The 20483-nt window shown below is 38.6% G+C and overlaps 1 protein-coding gene across 1 annotated transcript in view; it reads right to left on the bottom strand.

Moving 5' to 3' along the window:
• CLIC4 (chloride intracellular channel 4) overlaps positions 1 to 20483 on the bottom strand; it is a 78434-nt gene that overhangs the window by 23406 nt on the left and 34545 nt on the right. The window contains exons 2-3 of the mRNA XM_070383111.1: positions 15844 to 15953; positions 4158 to 4283 (exon numbers count right to left, since the gene is read on the bottom strand). Of these exons, the coding sequence (XP_070239212.1) occupies positions 4158 to 4283; positions 15844 to 15953 (236 nt within the window). The remainder of the gene's footprint in view (positions 1 to 4157; positions 4284 to 15843; positions 15954 to 20483) is intronic.

The following is a 20483-nucleotide window of genomic DNA, read 5'->3' as shown; positions in this document are numbered from 1 at the left end:
GTCACGATTAAATCAGAAATGTTCACATAAAACCCCCTCTGTTCTCAGTTTCATCAAATGCCAAAAACATGTTATTAGAAATGCTGGATTCTAGTTCACCAGCTTACACAACTCTTCTGCCTTTTTCCTCCTCCTCCTACCTGGAAACAAGCAGGCTTACAATCAGTGTAAATAGGATCAGCTAAGGACCTGAAGACCTCATCCTAGAGAAAAGGCTGATCCCTGACTGCCCTAGAACAGAGGAAAGGGAAAAGAATGCATGTGATGATCCCAGAAACACTTCCTTCTCTCTCTCTCATCCTCTAGAAGCAAGTCTGCGTGACAGAAAATATGCTGTTTCATCAGCATTTCACATTATGGGTTACAGAACCCACTAAGGGCAAAGTACTCTCAATCCAAACATGCTGCTGCTGCTGCTGCGTCGCTTCAGTCGTGTCCAACTCTGTGCAACCCCATAGACGGCAGCCCACCAGGCTCTCCCATCCCTGGCATTCTCCAGGCAAGAACACTGGAGTGGGTTGCCATTTCCTTCTCCAATGCATGAAAGTGAAAAGTGAAAGTAAAGTCGCTCAGTCATGTCCGACTCTTAGCGACCCCATGGAGTGCAGCCCACCAAGCTCCTCCATCCATGGGATAGTCCAGGCAAGAGTACTGGAGTGGGGTGCCATTGCCTTCTCCGAAACATGCTGCTCCCATGCATATAAACAAAAACTCATCAGAAGTTAAACCTCCCGTACTTTTTAAACAGGGTTCACTAAATTAAGCTGGACAACCACTTTCAGTCCCACTTGGCCATCACAGTAAAACAAACTCCCTTCGCTTTCTATTCTGCCCTTCCTCTAAACTTGAGCTAGCCTTCAATTTTGTACTCACTAAAGCACAATTCCAATTAAAGACTCACATTTTACCTTTAACAAAAGTCAAACTCAACCAAATGAAAAATAGGAGAGGAAACAGGTTTTTGAAGGCATATAGATCTAGCTTTGAAAGGAAGTATGCCAACTCTGCCCAGGTGGCGCTGGTGGTAAAGAATCCGCCTATCAATGCAGGAGACATAAGAAAAGCACGTCCAATCCCTGGGTCGGGAAGATCCCCCGGAGGAGGGCATGGCAACCCACTCCAGTATTCCTGCCTGGAGAATTCCCATGTTCAAAGGAGACTGGCAGGCTACAGTTCATGGGGTCACACAAAGTCAGACACAACTGAAGCGACTTAGCACACAGCATGCACATGCCAACTCTGCCACTATTAACTGTGAAACCTTGCACGAATTATTTTGATTATTCATCTTCAGTTTTTCCCTAAAGTCTTGGAGAGGATTGAGATACTCCACAAAATACTCCGCAATGCACAGTGCATGGCACACTATTAGCACTTGAATGTTAGTTAATAACAGCAGAGGCATTAGTAACATCAAAAATACTCCCTTCTATTTAAAGTAAAATTTTTAACTTTATTTAGAAACTCTCTTCAGAATATAAAGTCAAAGTTGTTAGTCAATCAGTTTTGTAATCCCATGGACTTCAGCCTGTCAGTCTCCTCTGTCCATGGAATTCTCCAGGCAAGAATACTGGAGTGGGTTGCCATTCCCTGCTCCAGGTGATCTTCCCTACCCAGGGGTTGAATCCAGGTCTCCCGCATTGCAGGCAGATTCTTTAACCATCTGAGCCATCAGAAACATCAACATAAAAACAAGGAAAACTAACCACAGAGAGAATTTAGCAGATTATGAACCCTTAATAACAGAAAGATTTCCCAATTTTTAAATTATTTAGATGAAAAGATCATCTCTGGTTAGAGTATCTTTTTAAATATGCCCAAATGAAATGAAGCTAAATTTTCTATATATGAAAAACAAAGTGAAGAAATTCCCTGGTGGTCCAGTGCTTAGGACTCTGCTGTCACTGCTGAGCACCTAGATTCAATCCCTGGTTGGGGAATTAAAATCCCACAAGCCACACAATGTGGCCAAAAAAAAAAAGTGAAAATGTTTATTTTCAAAGTTCAAATCAAATTAAAAATGCTATAATGTCTTAGTCCTAGATGCCAAAAAATTAGAATACTTTAATATTAGCTCCATTAATATTTATTATGGAGCTAACATTATTTATTAATAACTTAAATATTATTAATATTTATTCCCTCTTAGAAAAAATAAGAATAATGAAATTTGTTGTTGTTGTTATTGCTGATATTGTTGAAGAAGAAGGTTAGGAGAGAATATGTAAAAATGCCCCCATTTTACTGAAATGGTATATAATGTTATCAAATACTGACTTCAAAAATGTAAATATCCTTGGAAGGATTTACACCATAAACATTTCAGACTATGATTTGAAACAACATACAATTTCCCTCCCAGAAAATGAATGTCATTCAAACTGTTTCTCTATTTATAATTTAATGTTGATACAATAATCTACAGTTATGAGAGAAAGACTACTTTCATTAGCGTCTGAGGATAAACTAGTGAATATGGAACTTTCCTCACAGCTGACAGACTTTAAAAATGAAAAGGGTAAGATACACATATACAAAAAAAATAAAAAGAGATCTGGCAGGTTCTATGTTCTCTCAAAAGTTATTTCCACTAAGTTGAATGAATGTCCACAATAGTTCATTACTGATGTATATAAAGCTTCCGTTTTTATTTTATAAAGATCTGAGTTTCAGTTTATCAGTATTGTAACTATATACATGGTCTGGAGGAAAAGTCAAACACAGTTTTATAGATATTTGTCTATAGAAACTTTACTAGGGATGGAAGGTAGGTTAGGACTCTTGGAAAGTAGAGATAAAAGAAGTTTGAGGTTCTCAGAAAGACAGGAAGGCAGAGGACAAACATTAGAACACAGGATTAAGAAAGTGAAATTTTAAGCTTAGTATAAGACTGCTGAATAGAGGGCAATTCTGTTCCCAATTGAAGATGAACTAGTTGCAGACAGGGGTCTCATTACTCACATGCCTCCTGGCAGCTTTCCTGCCTACCATCTTCAACCCAGCCACATCCTTAGGTCCTCCAAAGAAAGTTTATTCAAAATTATTTTTCTGCTTGGAATGTCTGTCATCTTCTCATTCACCTGCTGAATGCCAATCTTTTTTTTTTCAATTATAGCTTAATTCAAATGTTATCTCTTTCTCTAAAGCCTTTCCTGATTCCACTCACCTTCCCATAGCACCACTATCTGTCCATATTCAACTGCACCTCTGGAGAGCAGGAACTATCTCATATTGTATCCATAGAGCTTTGTTGCCCAGTAACTGTTTGAAGAATAAACCAATGAATGAAGGAAGGAATACTGAGTAACTATTATTTTAGAACTCTCTAACTCAATAATCCCATTCCAAGGAAATTTAACTGTATGTGTGGAGAGTAAGACAACTAACAAGAAAAGGCTTGGGCCCAAAAAAAAAGAAACCTGGTTTTCAGGATAATCAAACTGGAAAAGCCTAAAAGAAATCAATGAAGCTTTGAATCTATGCCAAGATTACACTATGATGCAAACCTGCATAGTTGCAATTTAGGTAACCATCATTACAGTACATTTATTTCTCAACTACATCTCACATTATAGGCAACAGTTGAGTACTTTAAAATCATTAACCACGCGAGCTAATATGCAGGACCAGGGGATCTAGAACACCTCTAAGAAATATATATATAAAAACGGAATCCCAGGGACACAGTCTAAAAAGTTAATGCCCTTGGGTAGTAGCTTCAGAAAATTACCTTTAAAATAACCTGATAGGAAATCTCCCAGCAACCTGTACCTCACTCCTGCTTAGACATTCTGGCTGGGTTCAACGTGAGTATGTCTTTCCCCATCTCTTCTTATCCTTAAACTTCACTCTCGTTTTGGGACCTCAAATAATCAGTCTTTCCTGACCTATCTCACATATCCCAAACCTACTTTCACCAGGTATTCACCAGCTTAATCCGATTCCTACCTCTCTTAGTATGGCTTACGGGCCTAGCCAGCAGCCAGTTCTGACATCTGTGTAGCTTTAAAATGAATGAAGAGAAGTCCTAGTCATTCCAACTTAATTCAGGGACAATTTAACTTAAGTACAATCAAGAGAAATGTCTCTAAGGGCCAGACAAAACAAAGCTTTAAAAAGACGGCAATATTTCCAAGCATATTTTCTTGGATACTCACTTGGGGGGGCATAAGACTTCTTCAAGAAATTCTTCAATCTTATTTACATCCGTTTTGACCTCATTGTTGAAAGTTATAAATGGTGGGTGGGTCCCTGGAGCCAAGTTCTGCAGGTCTGCAGGCTTCCTGTTAGGCAAAACAGTGGTCAAAATCAGGTCATTTTTAACTCTAACTAAAGAAGGCAACAAGACTTTACATTCTCAGAGTGATTCTAAATTTTAAAGTATATAAAAATGAATAAGAAAAAATATACTTTTTCCACTAAGTATAACAGCCGCAACAGTATTCTAGTAAGAGGCAAACCTCCACAAAGCATGTAATTTATGATAAGAAAATTTTAAATCTTTGATTTTAATTACAAAGTTCTTCATTCATGTTCCAAATTTAACTGAGGTATTTATTAGAAATGGAGATAGAATGAGGGGAAGAAGACTTGGGAAAGTCAGTCTCTAGTCTAAACCCTGGCACCAACTCACTGTGTAAAGTTGGACAAACTATAACTTTTCTACTTCTCAAGGCCTTTTATTTTTTAAATAAGGGAGAGGAGTAGCTGATTCCCACAGTCCTTTTCCATAACATTTCAGGTGTTCCATAAATTCAGGTGTTATTTCCTTTCCATTTTCCAAGTCCAGACTTGATGGGAAAAAAATCACAAGATTTGACTAGTATCAAAATACTTTAATATATAAAAGACAGCACAAACAAAGATAAAAGGCAACACAGAATGGACAAAATGTGACAGTAATTAAGAAGGACTTTGTCCAAATTAAAAAATTCTAATAAGTATAGGTCAAAATAAATTGGTAAGCAACAGATAAGTGAACACATGGAAAAATGTCCGTAAATGCAATTATACAAGAAATTCAAAATTAAATAATGAAGACATTTTCCTGTTAATTAGGAAAAACTGAAAATACACAGAACACTAATAAGAACGGTAAAACTGGTATGCTGCTGCTGCTAAGTCGCTTCAGTCGTGTCCAACTCTGTGCGACCCCATAGATGGCAGCCACCAGGCTCCCCCGTCCCTGGGATTCTCCAGGCAAGAACACCGGAGTGGGTTGCCATTTCCTTCTCCAATGCATGAAAGTGAAAAGTGAAAGTGAAGTCGCTCAGTCATGTCCGACTCTTTGCAACCCCATGGACTGTAGCCCACCAGGCTCCTCCACCCATGGGATTTTCCAGGCAAGAGTAGTGGAGTGGGGTGCCACTGCTGCCCTATTAAAAAGCAAAATGCCTCACCTAAGCCCAATGAATCCTAGAATCAGTAACATGACCAGATATGGTATGCATCCTAAGGATAAAACATGAAGCATACATCACCACCTAACAACCATTCTTACCAAATCAAGCCGCCTAGGGCAGCTGTCTCTCAATCTGCAATCTAGGGAACCAGGTAAGGTGAAGTCGCTCAGCCATGTTCAACTCTTTGCGACTGCACATACTGTAGCTTAACCAAGCTCCTCCGTCCATGGGATTTTCCAGGCAAGAGTACTGGAGTGGGGTGCCATTTCCTTCTCCAGAGGATCTTCCTGACCCAGGGTTCGAACCCAGGTCTCCCGCATTGTAGGCAGACACTTTACCATCTGAGCCGCCAGGGAATTCCTTAGGGAACCCAGGGTCCCCTGGAAAAGGGAGCGGCTGCCCACTTCAGTGTTCTGGCCTGGAGAATTCCATGGACTGTGTAGCCCATAGGGTCGCAAAGAGTTGGACACGACTGAGCAACTTTCACTTTCACTTTTTCATCAGATAGTCCATGAGGTCAGAACCACTCAAATAATACAAAGACATCACGTACCTTTTTCACTCTCGTGTTGTACAGTGGGGTTTTCCATAGGTTACTTGGAGATATCACAAAGTAACAAATACAGAAGCAGATACAAGAATCTGTCTTCTATTAAGGCGGTCATTAGATATGTACAAAAATATAAAACAATGCCACTCTTCTCACTAATTTTGTTTTGGAGAATAACTGAGATGACAATGAATTCATGATTGTTCTACTTAAATGAATTAGTAAATAATTATTTTAAATTTCTAACTTTAAATAGAAATTTTAAAATTTTATTCCTCATTTTAATTTCTAATATAGTAAAATCAATATTAACTGAAAGCTCTTTGAGGTCCTCAATAATTTAAAAGAATAAAGGGGTCCTGGGACCAAAAAGTTTATTTATAGGAAACATGAGGAGTTACAGGACAAAGTTAAGTGATATCACAAGGAAGCAGTCAGCCAAATCTAGAATTTGAGGCAATCTACAGTTCAACTAACTGGATTTTCACCAGTCAATGGCAGAAGGACAAAAAGCCACAAGTGGGAGTTAGAAGGGATTGTTGTAGATTAAGAAAAATTTATGACACATAACAACCAAATATGAGTTTAATTTGTTTGAATCCTAATTTGAACAAACCAGTGAAAGAGAAAATATTTTGGAGACAACTAAGGAAACTGGGGTGGGGGTGGGGGGAGGGGAACCTTTCCAGTGGCTTATCAGTAAAGAATCTACCTGCAATGCAGGAGACACGGCAGGAGCTGCGGGTTCGGTCCCTGGGTCTCAAGCAAGATCTGTTGGAGAAGGAAATGACAACCCACTCCAGTATTCTTGCCTGGAAAATTCTATTGAGAGAGGTGAATGGGGGCTACAGTCCATGGCACTGCAAAAGAGTCGGACACGACTGAGTGACTAAACAACAGGGAAACTGGATTATACACTGGGAACTAGATAGTCTAATGGCATTATGGTAAGGAGGGAAGGAAGGTCTGTACTAGGGGAAAAGTGCTTTGGTAAGGTAAGGAAATGTCATTACTGTTTGGAGATATACAGTGAAATAAGTAGAGGTGAAATGACAGTATTCCTGGGGTGCACTTTGAAATATTTCAGGGAAGAAAAAAAAAAAGGGACAAAGCAAATGGAAGCAAAATCTTGATAACAGAACTGAAGTTATGAGGAAGTTGATTCATTTTTGTATATGTTTGAGAACTCTTATAATTAAGAAGATGAACTTTAAAAACTTAAAAAAAATAACGCATTGCTTCCAAGAACTTTTCCCCTAGTACAGACCTTCCTTCCCTCCTTACCACAAATGCACACAATTTGAATAAAATAAAGGATATCTTCAAGTGCACCATGAAGGTAAAATATTTTGTCAGTTTATGTCTGGAGAGTGCCTCATCTACTGTTATATTCCAATAAAAAATACAAGGACTTGGTAATCATCCAAATAGCTCAAATGTTCTAACTCAGGGCCTCCCTCTACTCAAGTTCTACAGCATATCTCCTTCCCAAGCCAAAGAAAAATAGGACTATTTATCAACTTCTGCAATAACCTAAATTCCAAAAGAGAGCTTTTAAAAGTCAAAATCTGATCTGATTTTGAACTCTTATTCTTTTACTGAGCACTCTTTGGTTGGACAAGGTAAAGTTGAGCACCAAATAATCAGAGTACATGGAACGTGAGCAAGTCTTCCAGATGCACATTCAGTTGAATAGTGAGGTATGACTAGAGGGTTCCAGTAACTTTTACATAAGTACTCAACTCCAAATCAGAATTGTTCTGTTTTTCATTTCACTGGTTTCTTTTTTATTTTTGGCTCTACTGCATGGTTTGCAGAATATTAGTTCCTCTGACCAGGGACTGAACCTGGGCATGGGCACACGGCAGCCCTAACCACTGGACCACCAGGGAATTCCCACTCATTTCTTTTTGTTATTCCTTCTTACTCATCATCTTAACCACCTGTTCTTTGATCACTAAAGGGTCCAGCATGTCCAAGATGGTAGTCTTCTTAGTTTTCAAGTCACCCACTCATATTCTCACTCAGAATCCCATTTGTTCCCACTTACAATTTTTTTCCTCCTCAACTCAGAAAGACCATACACAAAATCAAGAGTCTGGAAATCCTAACAATTTAGGGTTTATATATTTATTTCCAACTCCTAACACTTAAAAAAGTTAAGAAAGTAGCACAAAGGTAAGAAAGAACAACAGTATCTCATCACTGCAAGGAGGGCTAATAAAACTGTATAAAATACACAAGAGAAAGAAAATACACATATCTTCCATCAATGCCAGTGATGAATAAGAACATCCTTTAATCTGTCACACACAAATTGTGGCCACCTGGAAGACACCTTTCTCACTTCAAAGTTATAAAACATATCCACTAACATTCTTATGACTAACGAAGCATCCATTAATGCTTAAGTATAAGGTAATCATTTTTTCATGAACAGGGCAGAGTTAGGTAAAGGAGAAGAAAGAAATCAATGCTGTAAAATAATCCATTAGGGAGGGTGGCAAAATAGATAGCAGTTATTGCTTCTACAATAAATTATAACAATTTTCAAGGTTTCCAAACAAAAATATTTATTAGAGGAAGGATAAAGTTAGCATGGTAAAGAAGAAAGAACCAAAAAACCAAATAAAAAGAACCTGGTTAAAGTCCCAAATTGAACAGTTCTGCTATTCACCAGCTATGTGACTAAATAAATCACAACTTCTCTGGGTCTAGATTTCCTCATTTGTATTATGGATATAAGACTTGGTTTGTCTGTAAAGATCAAATCAAATAATGGGTATGAAAGTGAACTAAACTTTATATAAGTGTTCACGAAAGTGACAATTTTAAAACTCTAAGTCTGATGGTTCAAAATTCTATTTGAGTCTGATGGTTATTTAGCATTAGCTGGTACTAAGAAATTTGATTAACATAAAAGTGTGTAAGTAAAGTGAAACCATGCACGACTAGTGAATAGTTCTTCTTGTTTCTGCTGAAAGGCTATATAGATTTTTTTTTTTTTAAGGTGATGATACTATTTTCCAAGATTAACTGTTGAGATGAAGGACAATCATGTTAGGTCCTTGCTCCAAGTGAAAGTAGATTTGAGAAGAAACTTTAATGCCTCTAAACAGATCAGCAGATTTCAAACAGACAAGCTGTAAGCACTGAAGTGACTCATTTAGAAGCTATTATCAAGTCAGCAACCAGATAGAATCTAAGATTCTTCAAGTCCTCACTTGGTCCTCTAAGGTCTCAGGTGTTTTGTCTGACCCACAAAGGCTCATTTTTACAGAGGCTTCACAGAAACAGGGACTGCAATGTGAAAACAATGCAACTGAATAGGCGATGACTAAAATTTTCAGGACATCTTTGGTTTATTTCATAAAAGGCCTTCAATAAGTATTCAGCAATTCATTCAAATTCATTCAAATGTTTCCCTCAATGGATATCTAGGAAAGTAAAGTGCACAGAATTCATGCCTTGATATGAGAGCATGAATATTCTCCAATGTTTCAGAGGCTATTTATTTTCACAGTTAGTCATCAGAGTAAGTCTTTTTTTATAGTAGTCTTCTATTTAGATGAAAAAAAATTATTCTATTATTGCCTATTTTGTTTCCAGATGAAGAAAAGGAAATATATAAAGAGAAAAAAGTAAAACAAGAAACAGAAAGAGAAAGACGGAATGAAAAGGAGGCACCTTATAGAAGCTAATACTTCAAGCAACTTAAGTGGCTTAACTTCAATTAAAATTTAATTCAGCACAAACAATTGGAGGTCCTCGAGCTGGTGGCTCCGTTCCAGCAGCTTGGTAAAAATGAGTATAGCACAGCCACAGGAGACTGGAGATGGTTCTTAAAAATAACCAACTCTAACTAGTTGACTCACTAAATAGAAAAAAATACTAAGGATGTAGACTTATTTGTTAATTGAGTTTCCTTTTAAAACTTTAAAGGTGTTGATTTTTCAGACATAAAATTAATTCACACAAGTCAAGAGAATGCTAGACATGCTGCTGCTGCGTCGCTTCAGTCGTGTCCAACTCTGTGCGACCCCATAGACGGCAGCCCACCAGGCTCCCCCGTCCCTGGGATTCTCCAGGCAAGAACACTGGAGTGGATTGCCATTTCCTTCTCCAATGCATGAAAGTGAAAAGTGAAAGTGAAGTCGCTCAGTCGTGTCCGACTCTTCGCGACCCCATGGACTGCAGCCTACCAGGCTCCTTCATCCATGGGATTTGCCAGACAAGAGTACTGGAGTGGGGTGCCACTGCCTTCTCCAATGCTAGACACAGTATATGGCAAATAAGCAAAAAAGAAAAGAAAAGTAACAACACAAATCTTTTGGTTCAGATCACTTTACTCCTATTAATTATTCTTCACTAGATTTGCTATATTCTGACTAAGTCACTAACTGAATGACTGAATTGTTGTGGACATGAAACTACACACACCAAGATCCCAGTTACTAAGCATCTGCCTATGTGTCCCCGTTCAACCAGTTAAAGGATTTTATTTATTGTGATCAAATGTGGTATACTGCTGATCCCTGTCTACTTTAAGGTCCATTTGTGGAGCAATCATTTTAAAACAAAATAACATCTATGACAAGGTACCAAATACAACTTTTATAATTCTTAACAGATTTATAGTTTATAAGCAGAATGTATACTGATAACAGGGCTTTCCCGGTGGCTTAGCAGTAAAGAACCACTTACAATGCAGGAGACACAGGTTCGATCCCTGGGTGGAGAAGATCCCCTGGGGAAGGGAACGGCAACCCACTCTACTATTCCTGCCTGGAGAATCCCATGAATAGAGAGAGCCTGGTGGGCTACAGTCCATGGGGTTGAAAAGAGTTGGACATGACTCAAGTGACTGAGCACTCACACACACACGATAACAGGTTTAGAAAACCTTTCATTTACAATCCAATTTTCTAATCCAGCTCTTAGTGGCCTCAACAGGATTTCCATCTTTGAAATTATCTTGAAAAAGAACATAAAGACACATGGCAATGAAATTCTCCCTGTCTGTCTGTTTCTCTCTCACACACACACACATGTGATTCAGAACACATTCATGAGACATGTATCTTCAACCGTAGGACCATTCTAACAAGGGCTTCATGTAGCCCAAGTCAACTTTACAAAGGGAAAGGACAGAGTCTGTACTTTCCTGCCTGACCAGCAGCAGGAAATGAATGATTTCTCTAAAAGGCTGGACTGTTCCACTCCACTTGGTCTCTCTGTACATGTTATTCAAGCTGCTGTTTACTAAAGACATATCTGGAACTCAAACTTGCTAAAGACTATTTTCAGAAGGGTGGAACCACAGAGACATGATAATGAAAGCAAATTACCTCAAGAATACACTTGGAAATCAGATTTTGTTCTGAGTTTATAAGTCCTTTTAAGATATACAGAGCTATCATTTTCATAGTTCCATTGTAACATTTTAAATTACTTCAAAATTGTTAAAGTTTAAACTATCATAGTAATCTTCCAAACTTTACGCCATGATAATGGCAACTTACTGTGGGTCTGACTCACACAATGTTACAAATGGTGCGCAGACTTCTAAAGCAGGAAATTAGTGACACCACAAAGGATGAGAGTTTCAATGTTTAAGATAGGAATGGAAAATGAAAACAAATACTGCTCAGACTTTTAAGGGGGTTTTCTCCAATTTACTTATTTTCTCTGAGAATATCATGGAGGAGGAATTTTATGCAGTGGTAATATAACACTGCTTTTAGGGATTTCTTTGGAAGGAATGATGCTAAAGCTGAAACTCCAGTACTTTGGTCACCTCATGCAAAGAGTTGACTCGTTGAAAAAGACTCTGATGCTGGGAGGGATTGGGGGCAGGAGGAGAAGGGACGACAGAGGATGAGATGGCTGGATGGCATCACTGACTCGATGGATGTGAGTCTGAGTGAACTCTGGGAGTTGGTGATAGACAGGGAGGCCTGGCATGCTGCGATTCATGGGGTCGCAAAGAGTCAGACATGACTGAGCAACTGAACTGAACTGAATTTCTTAAAGTTATCATTTCTACTCTCAATTCCCCAAACCAGAGGAATTTACCCTAACAACTACATGGCCACATTCAGCTATATCCAAGTCAGTGTCTCAGTGTGACTGTCTCTCTCATTACTGTTCTCATGCTTTCTTCTTTCTCTTCCCCCAGCCTACCTCTCAGGCTTATCTGTGCTCTAATGATGCTGATCTCTGATTTAGGAACTTCTGAGCACAGTGAAGATAGTGGAAGTCTTTAAATAAAGATCTTGATCACTGTCATGAACCTGTTAGCCAGAAAGGCCCTATAATACCAGTGTGATAAAATAATGAATTCTATTCAATGAAAGGTTTGAACATGGTTTGATATGAGTAGTTTCTAATAAGTATGGTGAAGATATTTAACATGTAATGGACACTGAAGAATTGTCAGTTTACTTTTCCCTTCCTCCTTCCTGAGATTAAAAATGAGGTAACTGACCTCCAAGACGGAGAAGGCAGTGGCACCCCACTCTAGTACTCTTGCCTGGAAATTCCCATGGGCGGAGGAGCCTGGTGGGCTGCAGTTCATGGGGTCGCTATGAGTCAGACACGACTGAGCGACTTCACTTTCACTTTTTCATGCATTGGAGAAGGAAATGGCAACCCACTCCAGTACTCTTGCCTGGCAAATCCCATGGACGGAGGAGCCTGGTAGGCTGCAGTCCATGGGGTCGCTAAGACTCAGACACGACTGAGCGACTTCACTTTCACTTTTTCATGCACTGGAGAAGGAAATGGCAACCCACTCCAGTGTTCTTGCCTGGAGAATCCCAGGGACGGGGGAGCCTGGTGGGCTTCGGTCTATGGGGTCGCACAGAGTTGGACACGACTGAAGCGACTTAGCATCAGCAGATCTCCAAGAAGATGAGATAGCTTGCCCGAGGTCCCAGGGAAACCAGGGACAGGGCTCTCTCTGCACAGATCCAGGCCTCTGCCCCTCACATTTTCTACTATGCCATGGTTGCTCCCCTTTTGATGATGTGGTAACATCTTGAAATGTGCCCCACACTTTATTATTTTCACTTACATTCGCCTGAAGCTTTTGTTCAAATGGCAGTTGATAAAAACTTAAATTCCTCCTAAAGGCTACAAAAGTTTTTTTAATCTAAAAGTTCTATAATATGATTTCAGCATAAACCGAAAATTAGGTTTAGAAATTACTCCCACAAAAGTCTTAAGGCAGCACTGGCAGGCAAGCAGCGGGAGGCTGCTCCAAGCCTCACAGGGGCGTATGATACCACCAGCGTGGGCATTAACACCAACTGAGCTGCAGACAGAACCTGTCATACAGCACCAGAACCAGAGACTGGCTTGTTCCTATGGATGGAATGGCATGTAACAATCATTTTTTCAGAGCAGAGAGTGGGCTTGAAAAAGCTCTCAGTAGAGTTCTATTGCTCTCCACCAGCTTGTTCTGGGATCAGTACATTTCACCAAGAAATTAGGCAATTAGCAGAAAAAGCAGGAAAACAACCACTGTGGGCACCAAATCTTTTCTCCCCCACAGCTTTCTAAAAACAGTCACATTTTAAGTTTTAAGAATTATGAAAGGTACTTTTTACTACATGATGTTTTATTCTTCTGTGACAACTTTATTCTATTGACTTTTTTTTTTTGAGCCAATGTTCACTTTCTTGAGGTACCTTCTCTTTGAAATCTTAGTTAAGACTATATATTAAGGGTGGTGTTGTTGCTCAGTCGTGTCCAACTGTTTAGCGTCCCCATGGACTGTAGCCCGCCAGGCTCCTCTGTCCATGGAATTTCTCAGACAAGAATACTGGAATAGGTTGCCATTTCCTTCTCCAGGGATCTTCCAGATCCAGGAATCAAACCCATGTCTCCTACTTGGCAGGCAGATTCTTTACCACGGAGTCACCTGGGAAGCCCATATAAGGGTGAAACTCATAGAAAAGGTCTGGAAGGATGATAAACACCGAACCTAAGTTCAATTATCTCTGTGAAGGGGAACTTGATGACCAAGGTTGGGAATGAAGGGGACTCATTATCATGTACTAGCTGTATATTTTTAACTGATCTTAAGAAGGCTTTTTTTTTTTTTTTTTTAATATATACTGTAGACCTAAGATTTTTAAAGAAAGCTAAAGAATATAGGCTCCAATATTCAGTGCTCTCTGTTGATTTAACACAAAGCTCTAAGAAATAAACATATATCTTGAGGAGTAGATTTTCTATCAGGAAACCCTGAATCTTTCATCCCACTTCTCACATGTCACTTTTTACATGTCGGGTACCTTACATATACAAGCCCTAAACATACACAAGCCCTCAAATATCAATCAATTTCCAGGAATAATGTCTTAAAAAGTTTGTAAGTGAAAAGTGAAACAGATGAGTTAGAAACGGCTGTGACGAGTTCACTTCCTTTTCTGAACCAGATTCCCATCGTTTTTTGTGCTATTACTGGTATGTACCACAATCAAGCACTGTATTGAGCTGTTCAAAGAAGGCTTTTTTCAAAGCATGGCAGTCAAACTCACTTGCTCCAAGCCAAAAATGGAATAGGAGGAATCCATGTATTTTAAGACACACTAAGGGTGTGTGCTTGGTGGCATGGTCTATTTTTAGGAGTTATATTGGGAAACTCCCTTTGTGAATGCGTGTAGGAAAAAAACAGTAATAGAAGGGTAAGTATAAATTATTTCATTCTTACAACAGTCCTGTCCAATATGAGCTAGGTTTTTCTTCAAATGATCCTGTAGTTTTAATTCTTATAATTTCCAAGGCTTACTTCTATGTTCATATATGTAACCAAAGGGGTTCCGAGAAGACTTTATGACTTATTTTCAATAAAGAAATTTTAAGTCCTCAAAATCTAATTAAGTGAAGCAAAAAAAAAATTTTACGGTCCCAGAGAATGATAATAGAGAACAGGGAATGGGATTACAGCTATCAGATAATTCTCATCTTGTGATGCCCAGAAGAAGAATGCACATGAATTCTGCTACCCACCAAGTGACAGCCTGTCAATATTTTTTCTTGGATACTGTTCATGATTGATATGCTTAAAAAATAAACAGCAAAGCATGTTGTGGCATTTGTGTCAAGAGGAATACATTTCCACTGCCACATCCTAAATTGTCTATTGGTATAAATGCTCTCAATCCTTGGCTTAAACCTTTTTTTAAAAAAAGTATGAATGTTCTTTGCCTCGGATCTGTTTGCTAGGGGAGAACAGAAGTTCTTGAGGAAAAAAGCTTACTGCTTATCAGGGCTCTTCACAGCCCTCTCCACTTTGGTCTATGGAGAGAAAATTAGAAACATCCTTCAACTAGCAAGAACAATCACAGGGCCATAGAGCAAGGTAACTGCTCTTACTCTATAATTGTATTTAACCAAATATGGTCAAAATCATATTATAAAAAACTCCTATTACTCCCTAAAAAGTAGGTTAAATGAAAAAGACCACAGCAGTAATCAGCCTCCTAAAATTCCATGCTTAGCTTTAAAAATCCAGATACATAGGCCATGTGTTTCCTAACACATGAGAAGTCATCTGCTTAGAAAGTTCCTCATAGTTCCATGCTCATCCTGTAAAGTCAAAGATGTCACTGCATCTACACTAAAATAGCTCCTGGTGCTGCTCTTGAAATATAAAGTAAACATACAATAAGTTCTTAAAAACACAGAGTGGTCACATGCAATATACTGACACTGTGAATTATCCATAATACTCACGCAAGTTAAATGTGTCCATCATTCAGCTGAACTTTAATACATTTCTTTAGAGAACATAAGCAAGCAAAGTGAGAGATGGGGAGAGGATCAAACTGAAAACAGTAAAGTATGTACTCAAGTTGATCCCCAGCTATAACCAAATCTTACCTTTTCAGGTCAACAGTTGTGACACTAAACACAACTCCTTTGAGCCAAAGAATCATGAAGAGCCTCTGGGAAAAGGGGCAGTTTCCTATGCTTTCACCATCACTGCCAGCCTGGGAAACAGAAATGAACATTAAAAAAAATGTCAAAGTGATGATACACAAAACTACAGACCTTTTTCTGAATTTTTAATCAAGGGTACGAGGAGACAGGGAAAGTTGCTCTGTGGAAGGAAGAAACTCAGGTCTTTCATTGGCCTCTTTCTCTCTTATTTATTTGGCCATGCTTCGTGGTTTGCAGGATCTTAGCTCTCCCTGACCAGGGATTGAACTCGGGGCCTCAGCAGTGAAAGCGCACAGTCCTGACCACTGGACCACCAGAGAATTCTCACCTCTTTCTCTTCTTAAAAATGGCTAGCCTAATACAGCATTGTCCAAGAGCACTTTCTGCAATGATAGAAACTACCTGAGTCACCACTGTCCCAAACAGTAGTTATATGTGATACGTGGCCAGTGAGTACTTAAAATGTAGTTGGTTCAACTGAACTGAATTTTATTTACTTCTAATTAATTTATATTTAAACAGCCACATGTGGCTAATGGCTACCATATTGGATAGCACAGGTATGATCAACCCCTAGGGGGAACATATATCCTTGTGTTGGGGCAAAAACTATCACAGGTTTTATGAAATGTAAGTTACTCCTTACTCTATGAGACAGTATTCTTTACAGGGCAACACACAAAAAAAGGAAACACGTACTTGCCTCCAAAGAGTAAAATAATCACCAACCTCCCCCAATATTTAAATCGCCAACTTAAAATAATAATTTTTAAATTATTCATTATAAAAATCCCGTATCCTGTTTACACATTCCTTCAGGGAACAAGAAAATAACAAAAGATATCTTTAGAATAAGTTATCTGTGAAAGTTGTATCTGACTCTCTGTGACCCCATAGACTGCAGCCTACCAGGCTCCTCTGTCCATGGGATTTTCCAGGCAAGAGTACTGGAGTGGGTTGCCATTTCCTTCTCCAGGAGATCTTCCCAATCCAGGGATTGAACCCAGGTCTCCTGCATTGTAGGCAGACGCTTAACCATCTGAGCCACCAGGGAAGCCAAGTTATCTATAATCCTACTCAATTGATTTCACTGAGCTCAACAATGACACAAAATTTTCCTAAAAATCAGAGTGAGACAAATCTTTAACTCCATCATGTAGGTCCCTGAGTTTATAAAGGAGGGAGGGAACAGGAAATCAGAGAAGGAGCCTGCAGGGTAGAAGAGAACACTCTGATACTGACCAGCAGCCAACACAGCCCTCTTGACCATGAAGTCTATGAATAGAGCCAGAAGTTACCTTTCAACAAGTCACTCAAAGATGTTGGTAAAAGTACTGTTTATTTTCCTAAAGTAATTCTCAGAAACTTCAGAAGCCATTTCAGTAAAATGCTACATTAGTAAAGTCATTAATTCCTATACAACAGGGAAATGGAGGGGAGTTAAAACAAAAGCAGTTACCTGATTAAAGATAATATTGATACAACCAACAAAATACATGGGCATATAAGGAGGATCTCAGAACTCCACCCTAATCACATAGCACAGGATATGCTTGGTTTCATTAAAAGAATTTTTGATCATTCTTTATCAGTAACAAAACATCAAATTGTAGCCAGCATGAATTATATTCATTTCTAATACTATTAACTTGTACAAAAATTTACTTCCTAAAGAAGGTCTAGTTCTTAAACTTTGGTGTGATTAAAAACAACCTGAAGAGGGGCTTCCCTCGGGGCTCGGGTGGTAATCTGCCTGTGATGCAGGAGACTGGGTTCCATCCCTAGACTGGGAAGATCCCCTGGAGAAGGAAATGGCAACCGACTCCAATATTCTTGCCTGGAGAATTCCATGGACAGAGGAGCTTGGTGGGCTACAGTCCATGGGGTCACAAAGAGTCAGACAAGACAGAGCGACTAACTCACTTTTCAAGGAGAAAAAGTGAGGCATCCGCTGGACACATGAAGAAACACTGATGTGGAAAAGTTAGGACAGTAATTTCTTCTTCAGAGCACAAGTCAGTTTACAGTACTAAGTCACCCCACTAGGTTAAATGTATAATAAATCGGCACCCAAATCTGCTTTTTAGAAGATGCTGACCATCTAAACAACATATGGAACACGGATAACATACAACTAAATTTACCACAGATAAAAAGGTAACATACTACCTTTCTACACAGCTTAATGATTAATATTTTCATATTTCATACAAACCTGTAGCTTCATATGCCCCAATTTTCTTTTATTTTTTGCATTTTTTCCCCTCCCAGTTTTAATATCCTTAGCAGCAGAAGTATAAATATAAGAAAAAAGTAGAACAAATTGAGACTTACTGGAAAAGCAGTAGTTTGATAGACAAAGAATGAGTATGGCTTATCGTCTTCATCCTATTCCATTTATTTAATCTATAAAATTAACTGTATTTTCCAAGTCTCTGTGACAGCAGTGCGAAAATAAATAAATTGGTAAAGAAGATGTAATAAAGATGTTGTATCTAAGCACCTGGAAACACATTAAACTGCAGACACGTTGGAGGTACACCATGACTGCTACAGGGCGAGGAAACTGTGCCTCAATTTCCTGCAGCGGCCTACACAGCGCAGCCTAGAGCACGGACAGGAGAATCCTGGCACGTGAACCGCTTCATGAAAACCTGCTCAGACTACAAATGTCCCTGTGTCTTCACCCCTTTTGTCTATAATTTTCCACTGGTTTTACCAATTTACTTCTCTTTCAGGTATAGCAAAAGCTTGTTACACATCTCATACTCCTCATCAAGCTACTTTCCTTTATGCACAAGTAAAAACATAGCATGTAGGAGACTTCCTTGGTGGCCCAGTGGCTGACTCTGCGTCCCAGTGCAGTGGGCCTGGGTTTGATCCCTGGTCAGGAAACTAGATCTCATATGACACACTAAGAGTCGGTGCAGTGAAATAATTATTAAAAAAAAAACATAGTATGTGCACTCTCCAATACAAATCCGGAAAAAGGTTTTTTATTAACTACTCTCCTAAAACTCAAAACAATTCAAATAAGAAATAGTACCATGAATAAGTTTTTCCAAAGTCATAAGACCACTAGAAAATTGGGAGTTACTAGTCAGATGATATTTTCATAAAGTAGAGTGAAACTGTGGAAAAACTCAAGATTTCCAGTAGTCATAAATCAAAACTTTCTCTTTTAATCCAAGTTGTACTAATAAAATTCCATTTCAACAAAGTTAAAGGATCTAAATCAAGCTTTTGAGTATCAACTACAATAAATAGTTGGTCCAACCAACTGAGGAGGGTATTATGGTACAATGTAGTATACAAAAAGCATACTACAACTGGGAATCATGGTATCTTATTCTACACTGTTTTGTATTGATGACAAAAATGAACATATAGCATTTAAAAAGGTACATACAGCATTTTAAAAAGCATTCATACAGCATTTTTTCAAAGTTTTGCTTTTTCTATTTCTTCTAACAGTAACATACACATTTTCAATTTTTTTATTAAATGAAAGATTCTTTAAACTCTATAGTGCTTTAAAATTTTCAAAGTTTCACACACAATTTCATATAATCCCAAAATTACCCTTTTTTACTCCTACCCCTCTACCGCCCCTTTCTCCTTCCGTCCTCCTCACTAGTAGCCACTAGTTTGCGCTCTAAATCTGTCAATCTGCTTCTTTTTATTCACTGGTTTGTTGCATTTTTTAGATTCCACTTATAAGTGATATCATATAGTACTTGTCTTCTGTTTGACTCATTTCACTTAGCATAATGCCCCCTCCCCAAGTTCATTCATGTCGCTGCAAAAGGCAAAATTACATTTTTTATGGCTAAGTAGTATTCCCTTGTATGTTTTATATATGTGTGTGTGTATATATACACACACATACATACCACATCTTCTTTATCATCTGTTGATGGGCTCTTAGCTTGTTTCCATATTATTTACCTTGGCAATTGTAAATAATGCGGTTATGAACACTGGGGCATATGTACCTTTCTGAATCAGTGTTTTTGTTTTTTTCAGATATATTCCTAGGAGGGGAATTCCTGGGTCACGTGGTAGTCCTATTATTAGTTTCTGAAGAAACCTCTATACTGTTTTCCACAGTGGCTGTACCAATTTACATTCTTACCAACAGTGTCTAAGGGTTCCCTTTTCTCCACACTCTTGCCAACATTTGCTATTTGCATTCTTTTTGATGATTTCTTTTCTGACCAGTATATGGTGATATCTCATTGTGGTTTTCATTTACATTTCCCTGATAATTAGTGATGTTGAGCATCTTTTTATGTCCTGTTGGCTATCTGCATTTCCTCTTTGGAAAAATGTGTATTCAGTTCTTCAGGCCATTTTTTAACCTGCTGTTTTGATGTTGAGTTGTATGAGCAGTTTATATATTTTGGATATTAATGGATATTAACCCCTTATCAGTCTATCATTTGCAAATATCTTCTTTCATTCAGTAGACTGCCTTTTCATTTTGTAGTTGGTTTCCTTTGCTGTGCAAAAGCTTTTAAGTTTCATTAGATCCCATTTATTTATTTTTGCTTTTGTTTCTTTGCTTTAGTAGGCAGATC

Source organism: Bos mutus, chromosome 2, assembly GCF_027580195.1.
Source record: "Bos mutus isolate GX-2022 chromosome 2, NWIPB_WYAK_1.1, whole genome shotgun sequence".
Taxonomy (NCBI): domain Eukaryota; kingdom Metazoa; phylum Chordata; class Mammalia; order Artiodactyla; family Bovidae; genus Bos; species Bos mutus.
This window is presented reverse-complemented; position numbering and strand designations above follow the sequence as displayed.